This window comes from Phasianus colchicus, chromosome 30 (genome assembly GCF_987193195.1).
Source record: "Phasianus colchicus chromosome 30, bPhaCol1.hap1.1, whole genome shotgun sequence".
Taxonomy (NCBI): Eukaryota; Metazoa; Chordata; class Aves; order Galliformes; family Phasianidae; genus Phasianus; species Phasianus colchicus.
The window spans coordinates 2,522,007-2,538,620 of record NC_143465.1 but is presented as its reverse complement, the minus strand read 5'-3'; the positions used below and the strand labels follow the sequence as shown (position 1 = coordinate 2,538,620).

The 16,614-nt window shown below is 68.8% G+C and overlaps 3 protein-coding genes across 4 annotated transcripts in view; 1 reads left to right on the top strand and 2 right to left on the bottom strand.

Annotated features, from left to right (window-relative positions):
- Window positions 1-714: 714 nt before the first annotated feature.
- MUC1 (mucin 1, cell surface associated) lies at window positions 715-11,422 on the bottom strand. Its single transcript, XM_090126869.1, has 8 exons — window positions 11,373-11,422; window positions 9,609-9,737; window positions 9,068-9,189; window positions 8,092-8,165; window positions 7,859-8,001; window positions 6,838-6,953; window positions 5,278-5,424; window positions 715-801 (listed from the first exon to the last, which is right to left on the bottom strand). The coding sequence occupies exons 1-8, from the start codon at window positions 11,413-11,415 to the stop codon at window positions 730-732; spliced, it is 846 nt and encodes a 281-aa protein (XP_089982995.1). The 5' UTR covers window positions 11,416-11,422; the 3' UTR covers window positions 715-729.
- Window positions 11,423-12,320: 898 nt separating this feature from the next.
- Window positions 12,321-13,581, top strand: LOC149914341 (uncharacterized). Its single transcript, XM_090126868.1, has 2 exons — window positions 12,321-13,061; window positions 13,504-13,581. Exons 1-2 carry the CDS (start codon window positions 12,321-12,323, stop codon window positions 13,579-13,581), a joined length of 819 nt encoding a protein of 272 aa, XP_089982994.1.
- An 814-nt stretch (window positions 13,582-14,395) lies between these two features.
- Window positions 14,396-16,614, bottom strand: part of THBS3 (thrombospondin 3) — a 47,886-nt gene continuing 45,667 nt past the window's right edge. For both annotated transcript variants that reach the window (XM_090127267.1, XM_090127266.1), the window contains one exon: window positions 14,396-14,507. In XM_090127267.1, the coding sequence (XP_089983393.1) occupies window positions 14,449-14,507 (59 nt within the window). In that variant the 3' untranslated portion in view covers window positions 14,396-14,448. The remainder of the gene's footprint in view (window positions 14,508-16,614) is intronic.

Here is a 16,614-nt window from a genome sequence, read left to right as displayed (position 1 = left end):
GGGACCCATAGAGACCCATAGGGACCCATAGGGACCCATAGGGACCCATAGAGACCCATTGGGACCCCATAGGGAGAAATAGAGACCCATAGGGACCCATAGGGACCCATAGAGACCCATAGGGACCCATAGGGACCCATAGAGACCCATAGGGACCCATAGGGACCCATAGAGACCCATAGGGACCCATAGGGAGAAATAGGGACCCATAGAGACCCCATAGAGAACCATAGGGACCCATTGGGACCCATGGGGTGGGGGGGGCACCCATTAAGGCGACATGTGGACACCGAGGTTCCATGGGGGCACCGGTTGGGCCCTATAGCAAAGACCCCCCCCCCAAAAAAATGAGGTGGGGGGGGGGGAGCACCCATAACACCCATGAAGCACCGCGACCCCCCCGGCAGCACCCATCCTTTATTGAGAAACGCCATAAATAAAGCACGACCCCCCCCCCTCTCCCCCCCCCCCTTTATATATACATCACGAACCCCCCCCCCACCCCGGGGGGGGGGGGCGGCTGGGGGGGGGGGCACGGAAAAGCCGGACCCCCTGAGACCCCCCCCCCAAAATCCCTTCAGTTCTGTCATGCCCGGCACAGCGGCTCCAGAACCGATCACCTGGGGGGGGGGGGGGGGTAATTTGGGGGGGGGGGGGGTCCACGGTGGGGGGGGGGGGCACGGCCACCCCCTTCGCCCCCCCCCCCCACATCGCCCCCCCCAGCTCCGCTCACAGGTTATCAGAGCCGGCAGAGGGGTTGGTGTACGTAAACGTGCCCCCCCCCGCGATGGTCCCAGCAACCTGTAAGGGGGAGGGGGGGGGAAGGAAAAAAAGGGGGGGGGGGCATCAGAGAGAGACCCCCCCCCCCCAAAAAAAAAAAAAAAAAGCCTGGGGGGTCCCACGCTGCTCAACCACTGATTGCAACACAAACGGCCCCGTTTTGCCCCCCCCCCCCCCCCCCATGTGCCCCCCCCCCCCGGCTCCTCCCCTCCGCTCCGATAAGCCACGGTCAATATTTACCACCCCCCCCCCCCCCCTCCTTCTGCCCCCCCCCCCGGTGTTTGAGCAAGGCGCGGGTGCCCCCCCCCCTCTTCCCCCCCCCCCCCCGAAAAAAAAAAACAAAGCAGCCCCGTGTTTCACAGCAATGAGAGGGAACTGGGGGGGGGGGGGGGGACAGTGGGGGGGGCACAGAGATGGGGGGTGGGTTTTGTGGGGGGGGCACAGCGGTGGGGGGGTCGGGGATGGATTTTGGGGGGGGGCACAGTGGTAGGGGGGAGTGGGCTTTGTGGGGGGGGGCACAGAGATGGGGGTTTGGGGATGGATTGGGGGGGGGCACAGCGGTTGGAGGGTGGGTTTTATGGGGGGGGCACAGAGATGGGGGGTGGGTTTTGGAGGGGGGGCACAGCGGTGGGGGGGTCGGGGATGGTTTGGGGGGGGGGCACAGCGGCTGGGGGGGGTGGGTTTTGTGGGGGGGGGCACAGAGACGCGAGGGTCGGGGATGGATTTTGGGGGGGGGCCACAGCGGTTGGGAGATGGGTTTTGTGGGGGGGGGCAGAGCGGTGGGGGGGTCGGGGATGGATTTGGGGGGGGGCACAGAGATGGGGGTTTGGGGATGGATTTGGGGGGGCACAGCGGTTGGAGGGTGGGTTTTATGGGGGGGGCACAGAGATGGGGGGGTCGGAGATGGATCTGGGGGGGGGGGCACAGAGATGGGGTGTTTGGGGACGGATTTGGGGGGTGGGTTTTGTGGGGGGGGCACAGAGATGGGGGTTCGGGGTTGGATTTGGGGGGGGGGCACAGAGATGAGGGGTGGGTTTTGTGAGGGGGGGGCACAGAGATATGGGGGTTCGGGGTTGGATTTTGGGGGGGGGGCACAGAGATGGGAGTTCAGGGATGGATTTGGGGGGGGCACAGCAGTTGGAGGGTGGGTTTGGGGGGGGGGGACGGCGGTGGGGGGGTCGGGGATGGATTTGGGGGGGGGCACAGAGATGGGGGTTTGGGGATGGATTTGGGGGGGGCACAGCGGTTGGGGGGTGGATTTTGTGAGGGGGGGGCACAGAGATGGGGGGGTCGGGGATGGATTTGGGGGGGGCCACAGCGGTTGGGAGATGGGTTTTGTGAGGGGGGGGCACAGAGATGGGGGGTTTGGGGATGGATTTGGGGGGGCACAGTGGTGGGGGGTGGGTTTTATGGGGGGGGCACAGCGGTGGGGGGGTCGGAGATGGATCTGGGGGGGGGGCACAGAGATGGGGTGTTTGGGGACGGATTTGGGGGGTGGGTTTTGTGGGGGGGGCACAGAGATGGGGGTTCGGGGTTGGATTTGGGGGGGGGGCACAGAGATGAGGGGTGGGTTTTGTGAGGGGGGGGCACAGAGATATGGGGGTCGGGGATGGATTTTGGGGGGGGGGCACAGAGATGGGGGTTTGGGGATGGATTTGGGGGGGGCACAGCGGTTGGGGGTGGGTTTTATGGGGGGGGCACAGAGATGGGGGTTTGGGGATGGATTTGGGGGGGGCACAGCGGTTGGGGGGTGGATTTTGTGAGGGGGGGGCACAGAGATGGGGGGTCGGGGATGGATTTAGGGGGGGGCACAGCGGTTGGGGGTGGGTTTTGTGGGGGGGGCACAGAGATGGGGGGTCGGGGATGGATTTAGGGGGGGGCACAGCGGTTGGGGGTGGGTTTTGTGGGGGGGGGGCACAGCAGTGGGGGGGTCGGGGATGGATTTTGGGGGGGGCCACAGCGGTTGGGAGATGGGTTTTGTGGGGGGGGCACAGAGATGGGGGGTCGGGGATGGATTTAGGGGGGGGCACAGCGGTTGGGGGTGGGTTTTGTGAGGGGGGGGCACAGCAGTGGGGGGGTCGGGGTTGGATTTTGGGGGGGGGCACAGAGATGGGGGGGTCTTGGATGGATTTGGGGGGGGGGGCACAGTGGTTGGAGGGTGGGTTTTATGGGGGGGGCACAGCGGTGGGGGGGTCGGGGTTGGATTTTGGGGGGGGCACAGAGATGGGGGTTTGGGGATGGATTTGGGGGGGGCACAGAGATTGGGGGGGTGGGTTTTGTGGGGAGGGGCACAGAGATGGGGGGGCCGGGGATGGATTTGGGGGGGGGCACAGCGGTTGGAGGGTGGGTTTTATGGGGGGGGCACAGAGATATGGGGGTCGGGGATGGATCTGGGGGGGGCACAGAGATGAGGGGTGGGTTTTGTGAGGGGGGGGCACAGAGATGGGGGGTTTGGGGATGGATTTGGGGGGGCACAGTGGTGGGGGGTGGGTTTTATGGGGGGGGCACAGAGGTGGGGGGGTCGGGGATGGATTTGGGGGGGGCACAGCGGTTGGAGGGTGGGTTTTATGGGGGGGCACAGAGATGGGGGGGTCGGGGATGGATTTGGGGGGGGGCACAGCGGTTGGGGGGTGGATTTTGTGAGGGGGGGGCACAGAGATGCGAGGGTCGGGGATGGATTTTGGGGGGGGGCCACAGCGGTTGGGAGATGGGTTTTGTGGGGGGGGGCAGAGCGGTGGGGGAATTGGGGATGGATTTGGGGGGGGCACAGTGGTAGGAGGGTGGGTTTTGTGGGGGGGGGCACAGAGATGGGGGGTGGGTTTTGTGGGGGGGGCACAGCGGTGGGGGGGTCGGGGTTGGATTTTGGGGAGGGCACAGCGGTTGGGAGATGGGTTTTGTGGGGGGGGGGCACAGCGGTGGGGGGGTCGGGGATGGATTTGGGGGGGGCACAGCGGTTGGGGGGTGGGTTTTGTGAGGGGGGGGGACAGCGGTGGGGGGGTCGGGGATGGATTTTGGGGGGGGGGCACAGAGATGGGGGTTTGGGGATGGATTTGGGGGGGGCCACAGCGGTTGGAGGCTGGGTTTTGTGGGGGGGGGGAAAGATGGGGGGTCGGGGATGGATTTTGGGGGGGGCACAGAGATGGGGGGTGGGTTTTGTGGGGGGGGGCACAGAGAGGGGGAGGTCGGGGATGGATTTGGGGGGGGGCCACAGCGGTTGGGAGATGGGTTTTGTGGGGGGGGGCACAGAGATGGGGGGGTTTGGGGATGGATTTGGGGGGGGGCACAGCGGTTGGGGGGGGTGGGCTTTGCGGGGGGGGGCACAGAGATGGGGGGGGTCAGGGATGGATTTGGGGGGGGCACAGCGGTGGGGGGTGGGTTTTGTGGGGGGGGGCACAGCGGTGGGGGGGTTGGGAATGGATTTTGGGGGGGGACACAGCAGTTGGGGGTGGGTTTTATGGGGGGGGCACAGAGATGGGGGGGTCGGGGTTGGATTTTGGGGGGGGGGCACAGAGATGGGGGTTCGGGGATGGATTTGGGGGGGGGCACAGAGATGGGGGGGTGGAGGATGGATTTGGGGGGGGCCACAGCGGTTGGGAGATGGGTTTTGTGGGGGGGGGCAGAGCGGTGGGGGGGTCGGGGATGGATTTGGGGGGGGGCACAGCGGTTGGGGGGTGGGTTTTGTGAGGGGGGGGAAAGATGGCGGGGTCTTGGATGGATTTGGGGGGGGCACAGCGGTGGGGGGGTTGGGAATGGATTTTGGGGGGGCACAGCGGTTGGGAGATGGGTTTTGTGGGGGGGGGCACAGAGATATGGGGGTCGGGGATGGATTTTGGGGGGGGGCACAGAGATGGGGGTTTGGGGATGGATTTTGGGGGGGGGGCACAGAGATGCAAGGGTCGGGGATGGATTTTGGGGGGGGGCCACAGCGGTTGGAGGGTGGGTTTTATGGGGGGGGCACAGAGGTGGGGGGGTCGGGGTTGGATTTGGGGGGGGGCACAGAGATGGGGGGTGGGTTTTGTGGGGGGGGGCACAGAGATGGGGGTTTGGGGATGGATTTGGGGGGGGCCACAGCGGTTGGGGGTGGGTTTTATGGGGGGGGCACAGAGATGGGGGGGCCGGGGATGGATTTGGGGGGGGGACACAGAGATGGGGGGTCTTGGGTGGATTTTGGGGGGGGCACAGCGGTTGGCGGTGGGTTTTGTAGGGGGGGGGGCACAGCGGTGGGGGGGTCGGGGATGGATTTGGGGGGGGGCACAGCGGTTGGGGGTGGGTTTTATGGGGGGGGGGCACAGAGATGGGGGGTGGGCTTTGTGAGGGGGGGGCACCCAAGGGCGCAGCGCATCCTCCAGACGAGCATCGGGGTCAGCGGGACCAGCAAAACCCCCCTCCCTACAACTCAAAGCCTTCCCCCCACCCCTCCCCCCGGGCTTAACGTCGTGTGTGTGTGTGTGTGTGCCCCCCCCCCAAATTAAAATCAGCCCCCCCCCCCCCCCCCACCTGGCTGTACGGGTTGTGTTTGCCGGCGGGGGCGGCGTAGCGGCCGTGGCTCTGATAGGGGGGGTGGGCGGCCATGGGGCGGTACGAATCCTTCTGCGAAAACACGTCCAGCTTCCCGCGGCTCTTCCGACGGCACGAACACGTGGTCTGCAATTTTGGGGGGGTGGGGGGGGGGGTGAGGTTGGGGGGGGGGGTCACAGTGCCGGAAGGGGGGGGGGAAATGGGGGGGGGAGCCGTAGAGGTGAGGGTCTGTGGGGATGGGGGGGGGCAGGGTGATGGGACGGGGGGTCTGTGGAGATGGGGGGGGGTCCGTGGAGATGGGGGGGGTCCATAGAAGTGAGGGGTCTATGGGGATGGGGGGGGGTTCTAAGGTGATGGGGGGTCAGGGTGATGGGAGGGGAGGGGGGGTCCGTGGAGATGGAGAGTGGGGAGGGGGAGCGTGGAGATGGGGGGGGTCTATGGGGATGGGGGGGGGGCTCCGTAGAGGTGAGGGTCTATGGGGATAAGGGGGAGGGTCAGGGTGATGGGAGGGGAGGGGGGGGTCCGTGGAGATGGAGAGTGGGGAGGGGGTCCGTGGAAATGGGGAGGGGGTCCATAGAAGTGAGGGGTCTGTGGGGATGGGGGGGGTCAGGGTGATGGGAGGGGGGGTCCGTGGAGATGGGGGGGGGTCTGTGGAGATGGGGGGGGGTCCATAGAGGTGAGGGGTCTGTGGGGATGGGGGGGGTCCGTAGAAGTGAGAGTCTATGGGGATGGGGGCAGGCGCCCGTAGAGGTGAGGGTCTATGGGGATGGGGGGGGGCAGGGAGATGGGAGGAGAGGGGGGGTCCGTGGAGATGGAGGGGGTCAATGATGATGGAGTGGATCTGTGGAGATGGGGGGGGTCCGTAGATGTGAGGGTCTATGGGGATGGGGGGGGTCAGGGTGATGGGAGGGGGGGTCTGTGGAGATGGGGGGGGGGTCCATAGAGGTGAGGGGTCTATGGGGATGGGGGGGGGTCAGGGTGATGGGAGGGGGGGTCCGTGGAGATGGGGGGGGTCAATGATGATGGAGGGGGTCCGTGGAGATGGGGGGGGGTCCATAGAAGTGAGGGGTCTATGGGGATGGGGGGGGGGGGTTCTAAGGTGATGGGGGGGTCAGGGTGATGGGAGGGGAGGGGGGGTCCGTGGAGATGGGGGGGGGGTCAACGATGATGGAGGGGGTCCGTGGAGATGGGGGGTCTATGGGGATGGGGGGGGGTTCTAAGGTGATGGGGGGAAGGGGGGGGTCCGTGGAGATGGGGGGGGGTCGATGATGATGGAGGGGGTCTGTGGAGATGGGGGGGGGTCCGTGGAGATGGGGGGGGTCTGTGGAGATGGGGGGGGGGTTCTAAGGTGATGGGGGGGTCAGGGTGATGGGAGGGGAGGTGGGGGTCCGTGGAGATGGAGAGTGGGGAGGGGGAGCGTGGAGATGGGGGGGGTCTATGGGGATGGGGGGGTCCAAGGAAGTGAGGGGTCTATGGGGATGGGGGGGGGGGTTCTATAGTGATGTGGGGGGGGGGTTGAAAGGTGGGGGGGGGTCTCACCAGCAACGCGCAGGTGAGGGCGCTGAGCAGCAGCAGGACGCAAACCAACACCAGCAGAGCCACGGCCCAGCCGGGCACGGCGGGCTGCCATGCGGGGGGGGGCAACTGCACACCGCCTGGGGGGGCGATTTGGGGGGGGGGGGGCGTGTGGGGTTACAGCCCCCCCCACTCCAATCCTCCCCCATCCCCTTTAAATTAGGCAGACGGAGGGGTAACCGCAGCATTGCCCCCATCGCCGTGCCCCCCCATCACCATGGACCCCCCCCCCATCTCCACGGACCCCCTCCCCACTCTCCATCTCCATGGACCCCCCCCTCCCGTCACCCTGAGCCCCCCCATCACCTTAGAAACCCCCCCCCCATCTCCATAGAACCCCCCCCATCCCCATAGACCCCTCATTTCTATGCCCCCCCCCCATCTCCACAGACCCCCCCCCCATTTCCACGCTCCCCCTCCCCACTCTCCATCTCCACGGACCCCCCCCCCCCTCCCATCACCCTGACCCCCCCATCACCTTAGAATCCCCTCCCCCCCATCCCCACAGACCCCTCACCTCTACGGACCCCCCCCCATCCCCATAGACCTCTCACTTCTATGGACCCCCCCCCATCTTTACAGACCCCCCCCCATTTCCACGGACCCCCTCCCCACTCTCCATCTCCCTTCCCCCCCCTCCCCTCACCCTGAGCCCCCCATCACCACAGAACCCCCCCCATCCCCACAGACCCCTCATTTCTACGGACCCCCCCCATCTCTACAGACCCCCCCCCATCCCCATAGACCCCTCACTTCTATGGACCCCCCCCATCTTCACAGACCCCCCCCCATTTCCACGCTCCCCCTCCCCACTCTCCATCTCCCCGCACCCCTCCTCCCATCACCCCTTACCTCCACAGAACCCCCCCCATCCCCACAGACCCCTCATTTCTACGGACCCCCCCCATCTCCACGGACCCCCCCCCACCATCCCCACGCCCCCCCCCCCCCATCCCCCCCCCCACGTCCCCCCCCCGCCCCTCACTCTGGATATCGGCCAGCTGCAGCTCCATGATGAACCCCCGGCGGTCCACGCTGCCCCGCAGCGCTTTGACGGCGGATTCAGCGCTGAAATCGCCGGAGCTGCGCCCGAACACGAGCGTGGACCGCACCAGAACGGAGCCCTGACTGCGGGGGTGGGGGGGGGGGTCTTAGAGCCGGGACCCCCCCCCCGTGTGTGGCTCCTTATCGTGCCCCCCCCCCCCCCAGCAATGCTACCTGAAGCTCAGCTCGCTGCATCCCTTATAGCTGTGCCGGGTCGTGCACTGAGCGCAGCCGTAGACGCTGTCAAACTGGGGGAAAAAATGAGCATTTTGGGGGGGGGTCGCGTTGGGGGGGGGGTCGGACCCCCCCCACACCCCCGCCCGCTCCGACTGTAAAAAAAAAACGGGAGGTGCGGGGTGGGGGGGTCACGACCACCCCCCATCCGTCCTCATCCTCCTCGTCCCGAGGTTCGTGCGCCCAAACGCAGCACAGGGAGAGAGCATTTTTGGGGGGGGGTCGCGTTGGGGGGGGTGGCGCTTGGGGGGGTGGGACCCCACCCCCCCCCGCGCTCCGACTGTAAAAAAGCACCGGGAGGTGCGGTGGGGGGGGGTCACGACCACCCCCCATCCGTCCTCATCCTCCTCGTCCCCACTCGAAGGTTCGTGCGCCCAAACGCAGCAGAGAGAGCATTTTTTGGGGGGGGGGTCGCGTTGGGGGGGGGTCGCATTGGGGGCGGTCGAGCTGGGGGGGGGTCGGACCCCACCCCCCCGCGCCCCGACTGTAAAAAAACACCGGGAGGTGCGGTGGGGGGGGGTCACGACCACCCCCCATCCATCCTCATCCTCCTCGTCCCGAGGTTCGTGCGCCCAAACGCAGCACAGGGAGAGAGCATTTTTTGGGGGGGGTCGCGTTGGGGGGGGGTCGCATTGGGGGCGGTCGAGCTGGGGGGGGGTCGGACCCCCCCCCCCCCGCGCTTCGACTGTAAAAAAACACCGGGAGGTGCGGTGGGGGGGGGTCACGACCACCCCCCATCCGTCCTCATCCTCGTCGCCACTCGAAGGTTCGTGCGCCCAAACGCAGCACAGGGGGGAGGAAGGGGAGGGGAGGGGGGGCTTGCATTTATAGACCCCCCCCTCCGCCCCCCCCCCTTAAAACGGACCCCCCCCCCACCCAAAATAGCCCCCCCCCCCCAACCATTCCGAGGACCCACCACGCTCAGCACTCTGTAGCTCAAAGCGCGATGTTCCGACGATCCGGGCTGCAGGAGATCGCGACTGAAGTTCCGATTGAGGACGCGGAACGACAGAGGGACGCGCAGCAAAAGTTTCACCTCTCCGGGGGGGTCCGGGGGGGGGGAAGTCGAGGGGGGGGGTCTCGATTTGTCGGGGTTCGGACTGCCGCCCCCCCCCACAGTTTTTGCCGTGGGGTTTTTCTCGGGGGTCCCAACGGACGCCGTTCCGGTTAGAGCCGAAGGGTTGGTTTCGCGTCCCCCCCCCCCGGGAGAAGTGGGGTGGGGGTCGCGGGGGGGGGCAACGACTCGACTGCTGTTGGTGGGGGGGGGGCGGGGGGACGCCGTGCTGCTGCTGCCGTTGGTGGGGGGGGGGGCGGGGGGACGCCGTCCCGATAAAAACGGAACCCGAAGTACCGAAAAAAACGGAGGCGTTGTTGGAGGTGGGGAAAAGAGTCGCGTTTTGGGGTGGGGGGGGGCGGGGGGGGGGAAAATGGGGGGGTCCCGGGGGGGGTGAGGTTGCGGTGGGGGGGGGGCGCGGGGGGGGCGGTGGTGCTGTCGGTGGTGGTGGTCTCCGTGGTGGTCGTTTCGGTGGTGGTCGTTTCGGTGGTCGTCGTTTCGGTGGTGGCGACGGCGCTCAACGTGCGCGGTCCTGAATTGAGAGGGGGGGGGGCGCGGGGGGGTGGGGGGGGGTCGTGGGGAAGGGGGGGGGGTCACAGATTGGGGGGGGGGTCAATGGGGTCCGTCCGTGCGCCGCCACGCTGCGGACCCCCCCCTCAAAACGGAGGGGTGCGGGTACAACTCCAAGCAACGCGGGTCGCAGGGATCCCGCCCCCCCCGCCCCCCCCCCGCAAGGAGGGAGACCCCCCCCCCAAAAAACGGACCCCCCCCCCCCCCCCCAAACATACGGGGATCATCCTCAGGCATTCGGGACCCCCCCCCCCCCCCCCCCCCCCCCCAAATTTCCACGACCCGCCCCCCGCAGCCATGGAGATGGAGATGGGGGGGGGGGGCATGGAGATGGGGGGGGTCTGTGGTGATGGGAGGGTCCATGGAGATGGGGGGGGGTCTAAGGAAATGGGGGGGGTCTGTGGTGATGGGGGGGTTCTATGGAGATGGGGGGGTCCATGGAGGTGGGGGGGTCTGTGGTGGTGGGGGGGTCTGTGATGATGGGGGGGGGTCTATGGAGATGTGGGGGGTCCATGGAGGTGGGGGGGGTCTGTGGTGATGGGGGGGTCTAAGGAAATGGGGGGGGGGTCTGTGATGATGGGGGGTTCTGTGGTGGGGGGGGTCTATGGTGATGGGGGGGGGTCTGTGGTGGTGGGGGGGGTCTGTAATGCCCCATATCAGCCCCCAGCCCCACTCTCAGCCCCCCCCACCCCACCCCTTTCTGCCCCCCCCCAGCCCCACATCTCTCCCCCCCACCCCACATCAGCCCCCAGCCCCACATCACCCCTGCCCCACTCTCAGCCCCCCCCAGCCCCTCCCCAGCCCCACATCACCCCCCCAGCCCCAGTCTCAGCCTTCCAGCCCCCCCCAGCCCCACATCTCTCCGCCCCCCGCCCCACATCAGCCCCGCAGCCCCACATCTCTCCCCCCCCCCCACATCACCCCCCCGCCCCACATCACCCCTGCAGCCCCACTCTCAGCCCCCCAGCCCCACATCACCCCCTGCCCCACTCTCAGCTCCACATCACCCCCAGCCCCACATCTCTACCCCCCCCACACACCACCCCCCCAGCCCCACTCTCAGCTCCCAACCACCCCCAGCCCCCCCCCCAGCCCCACATCTCTCCGCCCCCCGCCCCACTCTCACCCCCCCAGCCCCACTCTCAGCCCCCCAGCCCCACATCACCCCCTCAGCCCCACTCTCAGCCCCCCCCACTCCACCCCTTTCTGCCCCCCTCTCAGCCCCACATCACCCCCCCAGCCCCACTCTCAGCTCCCAACCACCCCCCCAGCGCCCCCCCCCAGCCCCACACCACCCCCCCCCAGCCCCACATCTCTCCCCCCCCGCCCCACATCAACCCCCCGGCCCCACATCACCCCCTGCCCCACTCTCAGCCCCACATCACCCCCCAACCCCACATCTCTACCCCCCCCACATCACCCCCCCAGCCCCACTGTCAGCTCCCAACGACCCCCCCCTGCCCCTCCCCCAGCCCCACATCTCTCCCCCCCCCGCCCCACACCACCCCCCCAGCCCCACTCTCAGCTCCCAACCACCCCCCCAGCCCCCCCCCCAGCCCCACACCACCCGCCCCCCCCCCCCGGCCCCCCCCCTCACCCAGCAGCGCCAGCAGCAGCCCCAGCAGCGCTTTGAGCTCCATGGGGGCGGCGCGGTGCTCAGCGGTGCGGATGGGCGCCTCTCACCTTTATGGGACACCTGGAGGGGGGGGGGGGGAAACCGGGGGGGGGGGGGGGATGGGAGCGGCCCCACCCCGACCTGCACCGAGCCGGGGGGGGCCCTCCACCCTCAGCCCGCCTTAAGACCCCCCCGCGGGGCCGCTTTCTTATGTTGAGGTCCATCGTCCCCCCCCCTCGCGTTCGGTTTATTGGTGGGGGGGTCGGTGTTTGGGGGGGGGGGCGCTGAGCAGGATGGAAGGGGAGGGGGGGGGGCACGAAGAGCTGCAGCCCCCCCTGGATGTTTGTGGGGGGGGCCTCACCCTCCCTCCCGGCCGTGGTTAATTATTACCCCGCGGCCACGGCCTCGCCCTGCGCTCAAATAATTCCTGTGACCCCCCCCCGCCCCCCCCCCCCCCCAATCAAAGCATTTACGCAGGTGAGGCCCGGGGGCCCCACGGTGCCTCAGTCCCCACCCTACGGCCCCCCCCCCCCACCCACATCTCCCCGCGTGGGGGGGGGCGCTCAGCATCACAACCCCCCCCCCCCCCCCCAACGACCCCCCCCCGCCCCCCCACCCTCATGTTTGGATTCATCGATCAGCGCGATGTGCTGCTCTGTGCTGTGCCCCCCCCCACCGCGACCCCAGCCCCCCTCCCATCACCGGGCGGGGGGGGGGGCGGATGTTGGACCCGTTCCCATCTCGCCCCCCCCCGCAATAACATCACACGACGACGCGCTGTCCGTTTTTCCTTTTTCTCTCTTATTCTTTTCGCGCAGCACCGCGGGGCCGCAGGAGGACCCCCCCCCTTACCCCCCCCCCCCCCCCCCAAAAAAAAGCCCCCAGCAGCGCAGCAGCCCCCGGACCGCCCCCCCCCCCCCCAACCCCGCAATGGAGCCCCGGCTCCACGTGCGCCCCAATGGAGCTCTGGCGCCCCCTGGCGGTGCGGCGATGCGCAGCAACCGGCAGCGATCCGAGCGGAGCCGGCACGGAATTGGACCGGGAATGGAACCGGGAATGGGACCGGAACCGGGAATGGGACCGGGAATGGAACCGGGAATGGGACCGGGAATGGGACCGGGACCGGGAATAGAACCGGGAATGGGACCGGGAATGGGACCGGGAATGGGACCGGAACCGGGACCGGGAATAGAACCGGGAATGGGACCGGGAATAGAACCGGGAATGGGACCGGAACCGGGACCGGGAATGGGACCGGGAATGGGACCGGGAATAGAACCGGGAATGGGACCGGGAATTGGACCGGGAATGGGACCGGCACCGGGACCGGGAATGGGACCGGGAATGGAACCGGGAATGGGACCGGAACCGGGAATTGGACCGGGAATGGGACCGGGAATAGAACCGGGACCGGGAATGGGACCGGGAATAGAACCGGGAATGGGACCGGAACCGGGACCGGGAATTGGACCGGGAATAGAACCGGGAATGGGACCGGCACCGGGACCGGGAATAGAACCGGGAATGGGACCAGGAATGGGACCGGAAATAGAACCGGGAATGGGAATAGAACCGGGAACAGAACCGGGAATGGGACCGGCACCGGGACCGGGAATAGAACCGGGAGCAGAACCGGGATTGGGACCGGGAATAGAACCGGGAATAGAACCGGTACCGGGAATAGAACTGGCACTGGGATCAGGAATGGGACCGGGACCAGGAACAGAACCAGCACCGGGAATAGAACCGGCACCAGGACCGGGAATGGGACCTGGAATGGCACCAGGAGTGGGAATGGGACCGGGAATAGAACCGGCACCGGAACCGGGAGTGGGAATGGGACCGGGACTCGGAATAGAACCAGCACCGGGAGTAGAACCGGGAATAGAACCGGCACCGGGAATGGGACCGGAACCTGGAATAGAACCAGAACCGGGAATAGAACCGGCACCGGGAGTGGGAATGGGACCAGGAATGGGATCGGGACTGGGAATGGCACCGGGAATAGAACCGGCACCGGGAGTGGGATTAGGAATGGAACTGGGAATAGAACCGGCACCGGGAGCAGAACCGGGATGGAGAGGAGTGGGAATGGGACCGGTACCGGGAATAGAACCGGCACCGGGAGTGGGAATGGGACCGGGAATGGGACCGGGAACGGGTCCGGCACCGGGAGCGGGACCGGGACTGAGAGAAGACTGGGAATAGGACCGGCACCGGCACCGAGTTGGACCGGTACCGGCAGCTGGACCAGAAGCGGGAACAGAATCGGGAATGGCACCGGCACCAGGACCGGGACCGGGACCGACACCGGAGCGCATGGCCGGAACCCGCACCGTGCGGGGGGGCACGGACCGCTCCGAACGGTACCGGAGAACGGCGGGTGCGGGTGGGTTGGGGGGTTGGAGGTGCCCGGTACCGAACCTCCATCCCCGCTCCGCTCCGCGCCGTTCCCCGCACCGGGCGCGTTGCCCTTTTAAGAGGCGCTGCCGGCGGGTCCGGTGCCGGTGCGGGGCGGGGATCGGAGCGGGGCGGGGGGGGGGTCACATTCCGCCGCGTTGCCGGGCCAGCCGTCGCCATAGGAACCGGGAATTGGCGGCGGGTTTCGGCCCCGCACGGCGCAGTTCCCACGGAGCGGCTCCGAGCGGCGGTGCGGGATCCGTGCGGTGATCGCCGGAGCGGCGGAAGGGCCGGGATGCGGTGCAGTGTTGTCGGATCTCCAACCAATATTGCACTCGTCCCGGCCTCCCGCCGAACCGGGATCCGCAGCCGGAACCACCCCCGGACCCCCCCCCACCTCCCGACCCCCCCCCCGACCCCCCCCCCTCCTTCACATCCCGCAACTCCGACGGAGAAACGGGAGGAAGGGGGAGCGGGGGGGAAACGGTGGGATCGAATCGATGCGGAATGGGGGGGGGCGGGAAGCGCCGTGTCCGTGGGGGGGGGTCGGGAAATATTGCGGGGGGGGGGTCGAGTGAAAGCGGAGCCGGAATAGCGGGGGGGGGGGGGGGATGGGTTGAGAGGGGGGGGGTCCGGATCGGGTTGAGGGGGGGGGCGATCATTCGCGGTCCTCCAACAGGATGCGGCGGAACGGTTCGAAGTCTGCGGGGATGGTGTCTGTGGGGGGGGGGCGAGGGGGGGGGGGTGAGGAGCCGGGACCCCCGCATCGGGGGAATAATGGAATTGGGGGGGGGGGTCTGTATGGAACAGGGGGATTTTGGGGGGGGGGGGGCCGGGGGGAGGATGGGGAGGAGTTGGGTGGTGAGGGGGGATGTGATGGGGGGGTCGCTGTAATGAGGGGGGGGTCTCGGGGTCGGGGGGGTCGTGGTAAAGAGGGGGGGGGTCTCGGGGTCGGGGGGGTCGCGGTAACGGGGGGGGGGTCTCGGGGTCGGGGTGGGGGGGGTCGCAGTAACGGTGGGGGGTCTCGGGGTCGGGGTGGTGGGGATGGGGGGGTCGCTGTAATGAGGGGGGGGTCTCGGGGTCGGGGTGGGGGGGGTCGCGGTAACGGGGGGGGTCTCGGGGTCGGGGGGGTCGTGGTAACGAGGGGGGGGTCTCGGGGTCGGGGTTGTGGGGATGGGGGGGTCGCGGTAACGGGGGGGGGTCTCGGGGTCAGGGTGGGGGGGGTCGCGGTAACGAGGGGGGGGTTTCGGAGTCGGGGTGCGGGGGGATGGGGGGGTCGCAGTAACAAGGAGGGGGGTCTCGGGGTTGTGGGGATGGGGGGGTCGCAGTAACGGGGGGGTCTCGGGGTCGGGGGGGTCGTGGTAACGAGGGGGGGGTCTTGGGGTCGGGGTTGTGGGGATGGGGGGGTCGCGATAACGGGGGTGGGTCTCGGGGTCGTGGGGGTCGCTGTAATGAGGGGGGGGGTCTCGGGGTCGTGGGGGTCGTGGTAAAGAGGGGGGGTCTCGGGGTCGGGGTTGTGGGGATGGGGGGGTCGCGATAACGAGGGGGGGTCTCGGGGTGGTGGGGATGGGGGGGTCGCAGTAACGGTGGGGGGTCTCGGGGTCGGGGGGGTCGCGGTAACGGGGGGGGGGTCTCGGGGTGGTGGGGATGTGGGGGTCGCGATAACGGGGGGGGGTCTCGGGGTCGGGGGGGTCGCGATAACGGGGGGGGGTCTCTGGGTCGGGGTTGTGGGGGGCTCGCGGTAATGAGGGGGGGTCTCGGGGTCGTGGGGGTCGTGGTAACGAGGGGGGGGTCTCGGGGTCGGGGTGGTGGGGATGGGGGGGTCGCGGTAATGAGGGGGGGGTCTCGGGGTCGGGGTGGGGGGGGGTGGCGGTAATGAGGGGGGGTCTCGGGGTCGGGGGGGTCGCGGTAACGAGGGGGGGGTCTCGGGATCGGGGTTGTGGGGATGGGGGGGTCGCGGTAACGGGGGGGGGTCTCGGGGTCAGGGTGGGGGGGGTCGCGGTAACGAGGGGGGGGTTTCGGAGTCGGGGTGCGGGGGGATGGGGGGGTCGCAGTAACAAGGAGGGGGGTCTCGGGGTTGTGGGGATGGGGGGGTCGCAGTAACGGGGGGGTCTCGGGGTCGGGGGGGTCGTGGTAACGAGGGGGGGGTCTTGGGGTCGGGGTTGTGGGGATGGGGGGGTCGCGATAACGGGGGTGGGTCTCGGGGTCGTGGGGGTCGCTGTAATGAGGGGGGGGGTCTCGGGGTCGTGGGGGTCGTGGTAAAGAGGGGGGGTCTCGGGGTCGGGGTTGTGGGGATGGGGGGGTCGCGATAACGAGGGGGGGTCTCGGGGTGGTGGGGATGGGGGGGTCGCAGTAACGGTGGGGGGTCTCGGGGTCGGGGGGGTCGCGGTAACGGGGGGGGGGTCTCGGGGTGGTGGGGATGTGGGGGTCGCGATAACGGGGGGGGGTCTCGGGGTCGGGGGGGTCGCGATAACGGGGGGGGGTCTCTGGGTCGGGGTTGTGGGGGGCTCGCGGTAATGAGGGGGGGTCTCGGGGTCGTGGGGGTCGTGGTAACGAGGGGGGGGTCTCGGGGTCGGGGTGGTGGGGATGGGGGGGTCGCGGTAATGAGTGGGGGGTCTCGGGGTCGGGGTGGGGGGGGTCGCGGTAATAAGGGGGGGGTCTCGGGGTCGGGTGGTGGGGATGGGGGGGTCGCGGTAACGGGGGGGGGTCTCGGGGTTGGGGGGGTCGTGGTAACGAGGGGGGGGGTCTCGGGGTCGGGGGGGTCGCGATAACGGGGGGGGGTCCAGGGGTCTCGGGGTCGTGGGGGTCGCTGTAATGAGGGGGG